Source organism: Pseudopipra pipra, chromosome 20 (genome assembly GCF_036250125.1).
Source record: "Pseudopipra pipra isolate bDixPip1 chromosome 20, bDixPip1.hap1, whole genome shotgun sequence".
NCBI classification, from domain to species: domain Eukaryota; kingdom Metazoa; phylum Chordata; class Aves; order Passeriformes; family Pipridae; genus Pseudopipra; species Pseudopipra pipra.
Window position 1 is genome coordinate 4,971,964 of NC_087568.1, and position 12,187 is coordinate 4,984,150.

Consider the following 12,187-nt stretch of genomic DNA (forward strand, 5'->3'; position numbering starts at 1 on the left):
AGGTCGTTTCAAAGTGGTGCAAAAAATACAGATCTATTCCTAAAGCAATGTTTCTTTCTATATCCATATTTTTTTTCGTTGATGGATTAATGTTGACAGGCTACATGGACAAAGTGTTTTAAGGAAGGATTGGAAAGGATTTACTGCTGCTGGTGAGAATGATAACAGTGGGCTGCCACGGTGAGATCCAGCCAGCTCCCTGCTTTGCAGTTAGCATGGAGAACATTTTTCCAACAGTTCCATTCAATCATTTACTATTCATTGCCAATTAGCTTGATTGGCAGCTGCAATTTTTCTGAACACACTGTCAAAACTAATAGTCCAAAGGTCCTTGTGAGCAGGACCTTAAACTGTTCTCTTTGGCAAAGGAAACTGGGTTAATAATCCAGGTTGCAAAATTACCCTAAATACGCCTTGATCTTATTCATGCTACACAAACCCTGGAAGGTTTCTCCTCTGCATAGCTGCTCCACTGTTTGAAATCTCCTACCTCTGAGTGACCAAATTAATAGGAAGGACACATACAGAGAACCACTGTAACAATGATCTCTCTGAAAACCTGATCTCGTGCAAAGGACCAGCCTTAACCGGCTTCCAGCTCCCACTGGAAGAAATAAAACAGTTCTGGCTGTACAGTATTTTCCTAGCAGAGCACAGGGCCATGCCATGGCATTAAGGGACACTGGGGTTGTGTGTTGTCTAATTTAAAACACAGGTTTCTCTGCTGGGGAAAAAATACAAAAAAAAAAAAAGGAGAGAAAAAAAAAAAAAAAAAAAGAAAAGAAAAAGCAGAAGCAGACCTAGTGGCTGCAGACTCAAGGTGTGCAGTGAGAAATGTGCTGAGCTGACCAGCTCATAGCAGTTCAGCCATTAAATGGCCCTCAGGAGAACACGCTGTGGCCACGGTTACAGCAGGATGAACTTGGTCCAACACTGTGCAGGTCACAGAGCTCTGTGCCCCATTCCTGCAGCCACTGCCTGCCTTGTGCCCCCTTTCCAACACTGGGGGTAAAAACACAAATTCAGAGTGTGTCCCTTTTAAATACTGATGTGTCCTGTGCAACTCGTGGAGCTGCCAGTGATGCATTTTAATGGGAAATATCTCAGCACCACAACACTGTCTGAGGAACAGTGTGTGCTGCTTGAATTGCCTCCTTCTAGAGTTCTGTGCCAGCCATGAGCTATGTTTAGACACTTGATAGAAAACTGAACAACAAATGGGTGTTCATAAGCATCATTATTCAAAAAGATGCTGGAAGGACCTTTTCTCCCCCTCTCTCTTTTAGTCTGCCCTCCCCTTTTTCTTACAGAGAGATCTGGAGTAGATGGGGAAGGAAACAAGAAGAGTCATATAAAGTTTTGAAAAATATTCTCTCAGAGGAAAATAAAATGAGTCATCTGAAGGGTTGCACAGAAGCTGCGAAAGGCTTGTTTTCCCCAGTAGAACTGGGATATAAATGTGATTTAAAAATGTTTCCAGAAACTTTGAAGAAAGCTATAATCCCACCTGTCAGGCAGTACACTAATGGATTTTAAAAGGTGGATTATAAATTCGCTTTTAAGGATGGTTTTAGCGTGCATAATTGCGGGTTGGAGTGTTTCTCAACTCTCTCTTCTTGGTTGTTCTTACACTCCCCAGTGGAACATGCTGCTCCATGCTACATTATGAACCACTTTTAGCAGTGTTTCATTAAATATTTATTTGATATATTTGAAACAGCCATGGTCTGTATTAAGGTTTCTCCTCTGCACAAACAGATTTGATGGGATAACATACAATTTGTCTTTGTTGAGAGGTTTTAGAGAGAAGAGAATGAAAGCAGGATGAGAAGTCTGAAGGCGTCGGGAATCCTCACACTGCAGCTCACAGCAGGAAGATGTTACATCAAGCAGTGTTCCAGGAAAGCACTGAGCTCTCCTCAATATAAAAGAGGTGTTTTCTTGAACCTGGTCACATCCCAGCTCACCTGCTCTGCAACACTCCCGAGTGATCCCGAGCAGGGACAACACTAGATGTCACTCGCTCCCTGTGCAAGCAGCACTTGGACTCCCCCGCTGGGAGCAACAGCAGGAGCCTCCAGAGTACAAAAAAGGCCAAAATGAAAATACTTTCTGCAGCCATAGCAACCCAGAAGTACTAAGGCAGCCACTGCTCAGAGAGTAAGGATGAAATATTTTCCCCAAATCAAGGAAAGGTTCTTCCCCTGGCACTAAAGCATCTACACAGTTCTCTCCACTTCAAAATTTCCACTGCAAAAAAACCAAAAAGAAACAAACAAAAACCCCTGTTCTGTTTGTTTCTGCAAGACCAAACCACGTCCCCATTCGAGGAGAAAGAACATGGTGTCAAGTTCGCATAAACTCCTATTAAGCAATCAAATGCAATGTGTGCAGATGGTGCCAGAAGATCTCAAGACAGTTTTATAAACATAGATGAATTAAGCAATGACCTTATGAACTCACAGAGCACTATTTGCATTTCAAGAGACAAGGAAACCAAGACACAGGAATCAGGGAGCAGAGCCAGCAGCAGAACTGATTATCCAGTTCTTCATTAAAGCCACTTATGAATTTTAATACATCTTAGCTTGGATACCCTTTTTCCTCCTCTTGTATGTTTCGATCAGAAGCAGCTGTGAACAATTGCTTAAGACTTCCAGGTACACAGGGAGCTTGTCTTCTGGGAGAGACGCCACATAAGACAGAAAATCAAAACATGTAAAGCCTCCCTGAAGCACAGCCTTTGAATTTTGTGTTGACTGACTCATAATCCACAATTTTCCTTAACACACCAGATTGTGCTGGTGTGTTCATCCGTGAACAGCTCACCTTTACCACACCCTGAATGCGAGACACCATGGCACTATTTACTTTTCTAAGGTTTCATCCATTCTGAAGTAAAAACTGTGCTGTTAACATCCTCCTTTGTTTATATATGAGTGTTTCACGCATCGCATAAAACGTAGTAGGATCAAGCTCTTTCAGAAATTAACTATTCCAAGCCTACAGCACACAAAGGAAGGCCCGACATCAACCCAAATTTCTAACCAGGGCTAAGGGCAGGGCAGACACCCTGAACTCGCGCTTCCTGCTGGGAACCTTCCAAGACTGAGTCCTACCTTGAGAGTCTTCACGGCCACTGTGAGGTTGTACTTCTTCCAGACTCCTTCATACACCTCTCCATACTGCCCTCCACCGAGCTTGTGCTTCATGGTGATGTCTGTTCTCTCGATCTCCCACTTGTCGTAGTTGGGGGACACGCCGTAGATCGTGGGCTTGTTGCGCTTGGGCGCCGGGTAGTGCAGGGTGGTGATGAGCCCATCTGCCACGGTGGAGTGGTGGTGGACCAACTCTGCCAAGGTGTTGAAGCGGCTCTCTGAAGACACATACAGCTGGGAAGCAAAGGGACACAGAAAACTCGTTCAGGTAACGCACACTGCGGTAGAAATACGCTCATACGTAGAAACTGCATCGCAAAATTGTGAAAGCGGAGTGTTGCGCTGCTTCTACTCAAGCTGCAAGAACTATGAGCTCCACAAGGTCTTGTAACCAGCTCCAGAGCCCAGAACAGTCACTGCTTACATGGGAAAGGCATCGATTCAGGAGAAAATACATGCACTTCGCCAAAACAAAACAGGAGGAACGACTGCAAATAGCACCAGACTGACATGCTGCTGCTTGAGGTGTCTCTTTTCAAAAGGCTGGTCAGTAAAGATTGTGGGACATTTCCTGGAGAGTGGGGGGGTTGTCAGCCTCAGTGTCTCAATTTCACTATTTCTATTTGGGTTATGACATTTCCTCCTTGAAGTGTCCTTGGCAAAATGGAGGTTTCCCTGCTTTTTCCTAAGCTTCTGCAGAGCATTAGCATGAAATCAGGGAGCTGGTCTGCTCCGTCCTTTTGATGGGCACTGATCGATAGCACAGAAGTAAAATCATTACCACTGAATGAAAACCTGCTGCGAGGCATGATAACCCATATTTGTTACCTTCTTAACATTTATACAGAAGATCCATTTTAAGCCTAAAATCCTAGTAAAGATAACAGACAAGTGACTCCCTCCCACCAGAGGGAAACTATCTCCAATTTTCATCCTCAAGCCCAGCCTTCTGCCAGGCAAGGTGACAAAAGCTAGGGATTTAATTATTTGAAAAGTGATGCTGGTTACACCTGAAGGAGAGGGAGAAATCTTTGTATCAGAGTGCACTTTGCATTCATAGTCCAGCCTATGCTGGACACAGAAGATGGAAGAGCTCCATTTCTCACAAAGGACCAAAGTCTGGCAAGGGACAGAGCAGCACCATGCTGGCCACCCAAATTTCTGTCCAGTCCACACACTATTCCTACTGCTCATATCACATGCCAATAGCTATGATCAAACTTCCCAAACGCCTCTGACTTGCTGGATATGCACTCAACAGGTTCTGCATGTGCAGTGGCCATCTGTCAGGGATTTCAGGAGGCTGGGAAGTTGACGGAGTTGCCAGGCATCCAAAAATCCCAGGCTTAGGGTCAAATTCTGTCTCTTCCACCTGGACAGAATTGCTGGATGGAAAAAGAAGATGCACTAGTGAACTTCCAGCAACAAGCAAATATGTCTAACAGAAAAGGGAGATGCATTTGCAAGAGGGAAAAAAAAAGGTGTGCAGGGAGGGACAAAATCCCCCTCAAACTTGAGTAAAGTCTTTGTACTGGAGACTGGCAATTCCTGTATGGATACACCTCCTTTGCAGGCATCTGTTTACTATACAAACTCATAAGGAGAATGAGAAGAAATATTCTGAAGCATATGGGAGCACAGGCACTACATGCAAGAAAAGGTGAGGGAAAAGAGCAGTTCTATCATCCAAGGAAGGAGGAGTGATGGATGAAAGTGCCTCTCCCCCTCAGCATCCTGCTTGCCCACATCCCTACTCAGGTTTATGAGGATGAGCCACAAACTTACGTATGTCCAGTGACTATTATGGTCAGAACTGGCAAAAGCTGATAATCTATGTGTGTCATGGACTTATTTGGAAGAGCTGCAGAAAGGTAAAATGCTCAGCTCAGGCACACTGTAACCGGGAAAGGGGAAAACAAACACAGCAGTGAACGACCTCGCAGATCAGGCACAAGTTAGACTGCAAGGTACAGGGAGGCCATTGGCTTTCCAGCTATGGCCTTTGTAACACAACAAGGGCCCCTGTAAGGGTTCTGGGAAGTGAACACTAAATAGCATTTGTCATCCAAAAAGGGCAGCTATGCTGTAGAAACCTACCTTGCCAGTGCTGGGAAATCACAGCCCTTGTTAAAGGCTTTTCGATGTGCAAGGGCACTCAGAGTGGAGGGTTTTACACCCTGGCCTGGAGAAATCTACTTTCCCTTCACTCTTGTTTTTCTTTTGCTACAGATGCTGATAAAAAAAACTCTGGGGGAAACTTTAACTCTAGAAAACAAAGGCATCCTCCTGGAGAGCATGTTCACAACCCTCTACCAAAATGAGTTGGATATTGTTTTGGTAAAGTGACCAAATCTCATTCCAACATCACAGCTAAAAAAAAAAAAAAAAGCCCCAAACAAAAAAAAAAAAAACACCCTCCAAACCCCCACAACACTTTGCATGGTCAATGAGGTGAAATCACCTAATAACAGATGTTCTGAAAACAGAAAAACGACAACATAAGAGGCTTTCACAGCTGCTTGGTGCGAGCGACCAAGCATTAGCTGGTACAACCACAATTTAAAACAAGCCATGCCTGTTTGGGAACGACTTCAAGTACTTGCAGTGGTATGAGCAGTTCACATGTTACACCGAGGATTAAAATCTAAAAATATGGATGTAGAGAAAGCTGAACTCCAGGATTACTTGGAAGTATTAGAGAAGCACGGAGAAGGAAGCTGCCCATGGTTTTATGACAGCTTATATCTCATAAGAATTGGAGATATCTGTATTTAGTGTGACAGATTATATGATCTTGTTATAGAAGGAGAAGAGGCTAAAAAAATGGCCAAAGGTTTCAGAGAAAACCTGCATCAGGATGGAGGACATCCATACCAAAAAAAATCCATGAAGGTCCCTGATAAAGGAGTGAGTCTGCATCAGAGTTCAGCCATCGGAGGGTCCAAGAGACTCAAGCAGGACATGAATCCTGATTCCTTAATGCTGAAGACAGCAGGATTTGAAGAACTAGCTGGGCAAGGCTGTTTATTCAGTTGGTTACTCAATAGGAGGCTTTGCCTCAAGTACTATCAAGTCAGGAAAACCAAGTCCTCTGTACCACGGAAGTGGTTTACCAGATGACTGGCTGCACTGTGCCAGCCAAATCAAGCAAGTTCACTTTTAATACCTTCCTTAAAAAAAACCCCAACCAACAAAACAAAACATTAGAAGGTGGTCCGGAAGAATATGACCCATTAAAATGGGAAATAAAGTAAAAAATCCTGGAGAAGTTTTTTTTAAAGTTTTTGAAGCCCAATGCATTCGGTATCACCAGTACTAAAGTTAAGACAAACAAACCTCTGATCTCTTCCTAGTCCCTTCAACTTTCCTCCAGGACAAAGCCTGGGTAAGGCTGTGCAATGCAGAACACACATTCCTCTAACACCTCTTTTTCCTAAAGCATGTTCTCTCAGGCAAAGGATATGATCCCACCAAAGCCATTCATCCTTACTGGAGAACTTGCAGACATTAAATTCCCTGGACAGGCTGGCTAATGATACAGCAGGCTGGGGAGGCCCCAGGTGCTCAGGGCAGTGAAGGTAAGAGCTTTCCTTCGGCACAGCCACGCTCTGCTGCAAAGCTGGTAACTGAGTGTGACACGAGCAGCTCAGAGCAGGAACCTGCTCCAGCAGCCTCCATTCCACAGAGGGACAAACAGGGATATTGGCTGCTTCTCCCCCCAGCTCCTCAGCTTTGACAGCCAGGGACAGTGTGTTGGAAGAGTTCAGTGTCCCCCAGCCCAGCAGCAGAGTGGGCAGCACATCTGGCACTAAGCTGTCACAATTCACTGCCCGGCTCATTAACACAAATTGAAAATGATGGGGTTTAACACGCCAGGCTGCAAACTGCAGGCCATGATGCATGGACATGGCAAACTGCCCCTTCTGCAGGGATGCTGGCACTTGGCACAACATCAGGAGGACTGTGGTACCTCTTCACTTGCCCCTGCATGCAGAGGTGAAGCACAAAAGCCACAGCTCTCTCAGCCACTGCTGCTGCTCAGTTTAGCATTTCCAGCCACCATGAGCTGCAGTGCATTGTTCCAACCTGCACCTTTTCTCAAAAACACCAATTCAAACAACTTCGTGGAAAATGAACAGTTAACCTGGCTAATACAGACCTGAATGGATTATTGTAGCTCTGCAGAACTGTGTTTCTGGGATAAAAACAGCTCTGCTGGGATGAAAGCCCTCACATGCCAAACCCTTTTAACAGCTCAAATGGAGAACATGTGCTATCTCCTCACGGACACGTGTTTATTTACACCAACCGAAGGAGGATTCGGTTCAAAACATTCACATGTGAACACTGCTCATCTGCCAGCATCTATGGGAATAGAGGGACTATCAGCTACAGAGACAGGAGGAGGAATAATATTCCAGATTGCCATGTAGCCCTTCAAGTATGCTGCACGCCACAGTGCTGATGCTGACCACAGAGTGTGTCTACATGGGAGGGAAAAGGAAGAATCAAAGCACCGTAACTTGGAAACACGTTGCCTTAAATAACATGGTCAGAATTGTCTCAATCACAACCTGTTTGCTAAAGCAGGCAAGAAGTATTTCATCACTGAATAAAATCTGTTTATCTTATTAAAGGTTTCTGAGAAATAAGGAATGTGATGTACTGGTTCCCTATGTTTTCACACTAAAGATTTTGCTGGCAGCATTGCTGTAAGAAGAGTGGAGCTCTCACAGGACAAGAGAAAATTGGGCACAGTGGGCCACTACTGTGCTTGATTATTTTTAGTTTTTTCTTTTGAAGTGATTTAATGGCACAGAATCTGTCATCTATTAGATGCTGGCAAGAAGAGCCTCAGCAGCCATGCTCCAGACCCACACTTCAACTTCTGCACAGGATCTAAAGAGACACTGCTTAGAACACATTTGTTAAAAAACAACGTTTTCCGAAATCCAATGCCAGTAGAAATGTTTCCATGAAATTCAAACAAAAATCTGTGGAAAACTACACTTTTACGCTAACATTTCTCTGCAGCATCCACAAAGCACGGCATTGCAACACTGCTACAGCACACAACAATCTAGGGAAAAAATGAAGGAACTAGGGACACAGCCCATATAAAAGTGAAAGTGCCTACCCGTCTCCAATGATCACGCTGAAATACTGTAGAGAAATCAAAACAGTAGTTAAAAATACTGCAGAATAGCTCAAAAGCATTCTGTCTCTAATATTTACAGGATTACTGTAATAATTACAGCAACAGGTGCTGACTTTTCTATTTGGCAGTCAAAGAGATTCTCTTTTGAACATAAGGGACAAGAATTCATCCTCAGAATCTCTTATTAATGATCTCCATTACATTCAGCTCTGATGTAACTCTGGTATCTTCTACCTTAAAGTGTTTCACTGCTGAGCTGTATTACATCACAGTTTGCTAAAGGAGTAACAGTGTTTTGCCCCGGCCACGTCAGAATCTCAGAGTTTACTGTAACTACAGATGACAAACACTGTGCTCAGGGTTCAGAGCTGCTCAGTTCAATTGCTGCTGTTTGACCTTGTGCAGTCAGTGGACTAAAGTATCCCAGCCCGGTTTTCCCTCAGGGTTTGGATGTCCTGGAGCCTACCTTGCCGTCGGAGGCGGTGTTTATCCGGTAGTGGTACACCCTTCCCTCGTACCGCAGGGAAATGGATCTCTGGCCCGGGCTGCTCTCGCTCTCCCGCACCAGGAAGCTCCCGTTGATCCCACTGCTCAGGAGGTACTCGGCAGCATTCCGTGACACCGGGCCATGATACCAGGAATGCTTCTCCAAACTGTTCACGGGGGTGATGTAGTTGCTGGGGACCCAGCCCTGCCCGTTCTTTGTCTGGGCCTCGCACCACTCCCCGTTGTGATTGTAGCCCAGGACACGGAGCTTTTCACCTTGGAAAACAGAAAATGTATTCACACATGGCAAACCTGGCAGCTGAGGACAAAGATAGGTTCTTTCTGGCTAACAGATCACTAGTAATCTCCTAGAAGAAGAGGTATCTGACTCAGCAGGGAGCATGTGTTTCTCTTCAAGCTTGAGTGGACCCCTCCAAGCCAAATAAAGTCACATGCTTCAGGAGATTTTCAGGCTCTCGTGCAGTTCTGCACTAGCTCCAGTACTGCTTGAGCTTAAAAACTGAATCCAGCAAATTTTATTTGAACTGAGCTGGTTTGATGGAGCCAGGAGAGAACTGGAGTGGATAAACAATAAAAAAGTAATTTCAATTAGCAAGGTAAGTAGATGTAAGTTGGAGTACATGTAATGTTTTCTTACTCAATCCTTCTGGTCCTTATACCTATATACACAGTCATTTGTTATACAGGGACTGTGTTTTGGAGAACTATGAAAGTAGAGGCCAGCTCCAAAATCAGCTTAGTTTAATTTCTCAGTTCAAATTCTTGCTCCTAATGGAGACCTTAGTTTTGAGAAACAGTTTCTTGTTCAATGCAATAACAAAAAAACCCAACAAAACAGTTTTAACCTTTAAAAAGGTTATGATTCTGTGAAATATTTGTATTTGTTTAAGAAGAATCCTCACAGTAAAAAACAATTCCACAGGGTTTAGTGTATAACTCAGTTATTTCACTGTGACTTTTCTTCCTATGCCTTCTCACACATTCCCAGTGCCATTCTGTCCAGTAACCTTACCTTTAGTTATGCTGAGAGTGTTGTCCCCACTCGCCACAAAATCATACAGTGCAACAAAGAGATGGGGATCATTTTCACTAGGGCAGGACAGAAGGTTTTCCTTGGAGTTCCAGCGAGCTGCTTCGCTCAGACCTTGGGGCTCAAAGTCTGACACTACCGGTCTCTGAAGGGCTTCTGGAGGAGAAGGAGAGAGAGAAAGGAAAAACCAGGTTCATTTTGGCTGATAAAAGCCATCTGGTCAACCCACGCACTCTGACTTTCTAATTTGCATTGTTTCTTGACACGTGTGCTCCTCATGCATCAGAGGATAGATGTGGACAGCTCTTTAACGCAGATCTCCTGCCACATAGGCAGGACACTCCTGTTCCAGAGCTGTCCTCCAGCCTTCCCAGAGCCCCCAGCTCCTGCCTCCCACAATCCACAGGAGAAGGAAAGTCCCTCTCCCTCCCTCCCTCCAGTAAATGCAGCTCACGTAGGCTGTTTGCTGCCTGTAAATCCTTTGGCTCACACCTAGCTGCTGGAATGGTTAGATGTGAAAACAAACCCAAGACCTTTAAAAGGTAAATCCCTTAATTATCCTATAAATGAAATGGCCAGAATGTGCAGCACAGAGAGCCAGGCAGGGTGAGATTTATAAGACATGGTATTTAAGGAGTTAGGTATTTCTGTTCTTCACAGTATTTTTAACCACTTTCTTCTTATCTGAGGACAAGGCAGTGCCTTTTTTGTTGCCCCCTCTTGAAACCAGAGCACAGCAGCGAGCACACTGGGCACAATGAGCTGTCTACATTTTTAGGAACCCTGAGATACCTCCAGAGAAAGAGATTCCTAGAAATTGAGCTACACAGGTGAGTAAAAACCAACCCCCAAAGTTTTTTGTACACTGCAGCACACTGGGCATGTAATATTCTGTGATGATCAGGCAAGTCCAAGTCCAGCAAAGGAATTTTACTGCAGTTGCTCCTGCAAACTCCCCCGCTCTGGACAATGAGTGAAGAGTCTGGGGCAGTGATGCCCCAGGTAGTTGTGCCCCCTCACTTTAATGTGCCATCCCCAGATATTCTGGCAGCCCCACGTGTGACTGTGTTAGCACAAGAAGACCAGGACAATAAGTTGTGAAACTCTTGTTTTTCAAAGGGTCATTTTCCATCTGGATGAGTTTTTTGAGCGAGGTCACAGCACTGCACACAAAGCACTACGTCAGTGCAGCTCTGGGGACAGGAAACACGGCACTGTCACATCAGCCCCTTGCGCCACAAAACTGCTCTTCATTACACAGCAACAGCCCCCACCTGCTGAATCCCTCCTCTGCACAGGCAAACACAGCAGGGCTTTGGAGGGAGAAATACCTGGCCAAATGGTTCCTACATTATCAGGTCACCTGGGAGCACAGCTCACTCTTTATATTTGTAGATTCAAGAACTGATACAACTGACACCAGAAAACATATGGAAGTCAAGTGTGGATTGGGACAGGTCCAAACTACATTCCCCAATGGAGAAATGCTGAAAAAACCACGCTCCCAACCCCGCAAACACTAACAATACACAATATTTTCCAAGCTTTGGTGGTATAAGTGCCACTATTCACCCACAGACAATCTGGCGTCCTCCATGTGTTGGTCAGGTCACCACTGGAAAAGGCTCTCTTGGGTGGTTATTTATGTACACGAGTACTACTGTATTCTTTGGAAAACACAGTATCCTATATGTGAACAAAACAGCAAATATAGATACTGCTGGGTCTGTTTTCCCAGCTAAACCGTATCTGCAAGGAGATATATTTTTGAAAGCAAAATAATTCCACTTTCTACACTCTTCCAAAGTAAGAAATGTGTTGGGTGGGTTTTTTTTCAAAGCACATTGCCTCCCCTTCCTGTGTGTCCTCCAGGAGAATATATTTTAATAGCCTGAGTTTGTTTGAAGAGGGACAATGAATAAAGAAGGAGGAAATCCACTTTCAGAATAAGCTATAATCATTTCACCATGAAAATGCTTTGATCCTGTCAAGCCCATTAAGCTCCCTTATCAAACACAGGGCACTGCAGTGACTGGAGATACTCCAAGGAGTTACACCATCAGTAAACACCTGGAACAGACAAACAGCAGAGCTGTAAGCAGCACATACACAACCTCAGCGAGGAGCCACACCGTGATGCTCTCCCCCAAACAGTACAAACCAGCACATGCTGCTCCGTGGGATGGACCATAACCTCTGTTAGGAAGGAAAATGCCTCCCACATGGGGCATAGATTTGACAGGAAGGCAGGAAATCCAAAGCAGGCTCCCCTCCAACTCCAGCATGATCGCAGCCCAGTGAAGGACGGATCATGCACAGCCATGGATGAGGGTG

At 44.7% G+C, this 12,187-nt stretch overlaps 1 protein-coding gene across 2 annotated transcripts in view; it reads right to left on the reverse strand.

Annotated features, from left to right (window-relative positions):
* ABL1 (ABL proto-oncogene 1, non-receptor tyrosine kinase) overlaps positions 1-12,187 on the reverse strand; it is a 78,660-nt gene that overhangs the window by 13,222 nt on the left and 53,251 nt on the right. For both annotated transcript variants that reach the window (XM_064676879.1, XM_064676880.1), the window contains exons 2-4: positions 9,836-10,009; positions 8,783-9,078; positions 3,120-3,392 (exon numbers count right to left, since the gene is read on the reverse strand). In XM_064676879.1, coding sequence (XP_064532949.1) covers positions 3,120-3,392; positions 8,783-9,078; positions 9,836-10,009 — 743 coding nt within the window. The remainder of the gene's footprint in view (positions 1-3,119; positions 3,393-8,782; positions 9,079-9,835; positions 10,010-12,187) is intronic.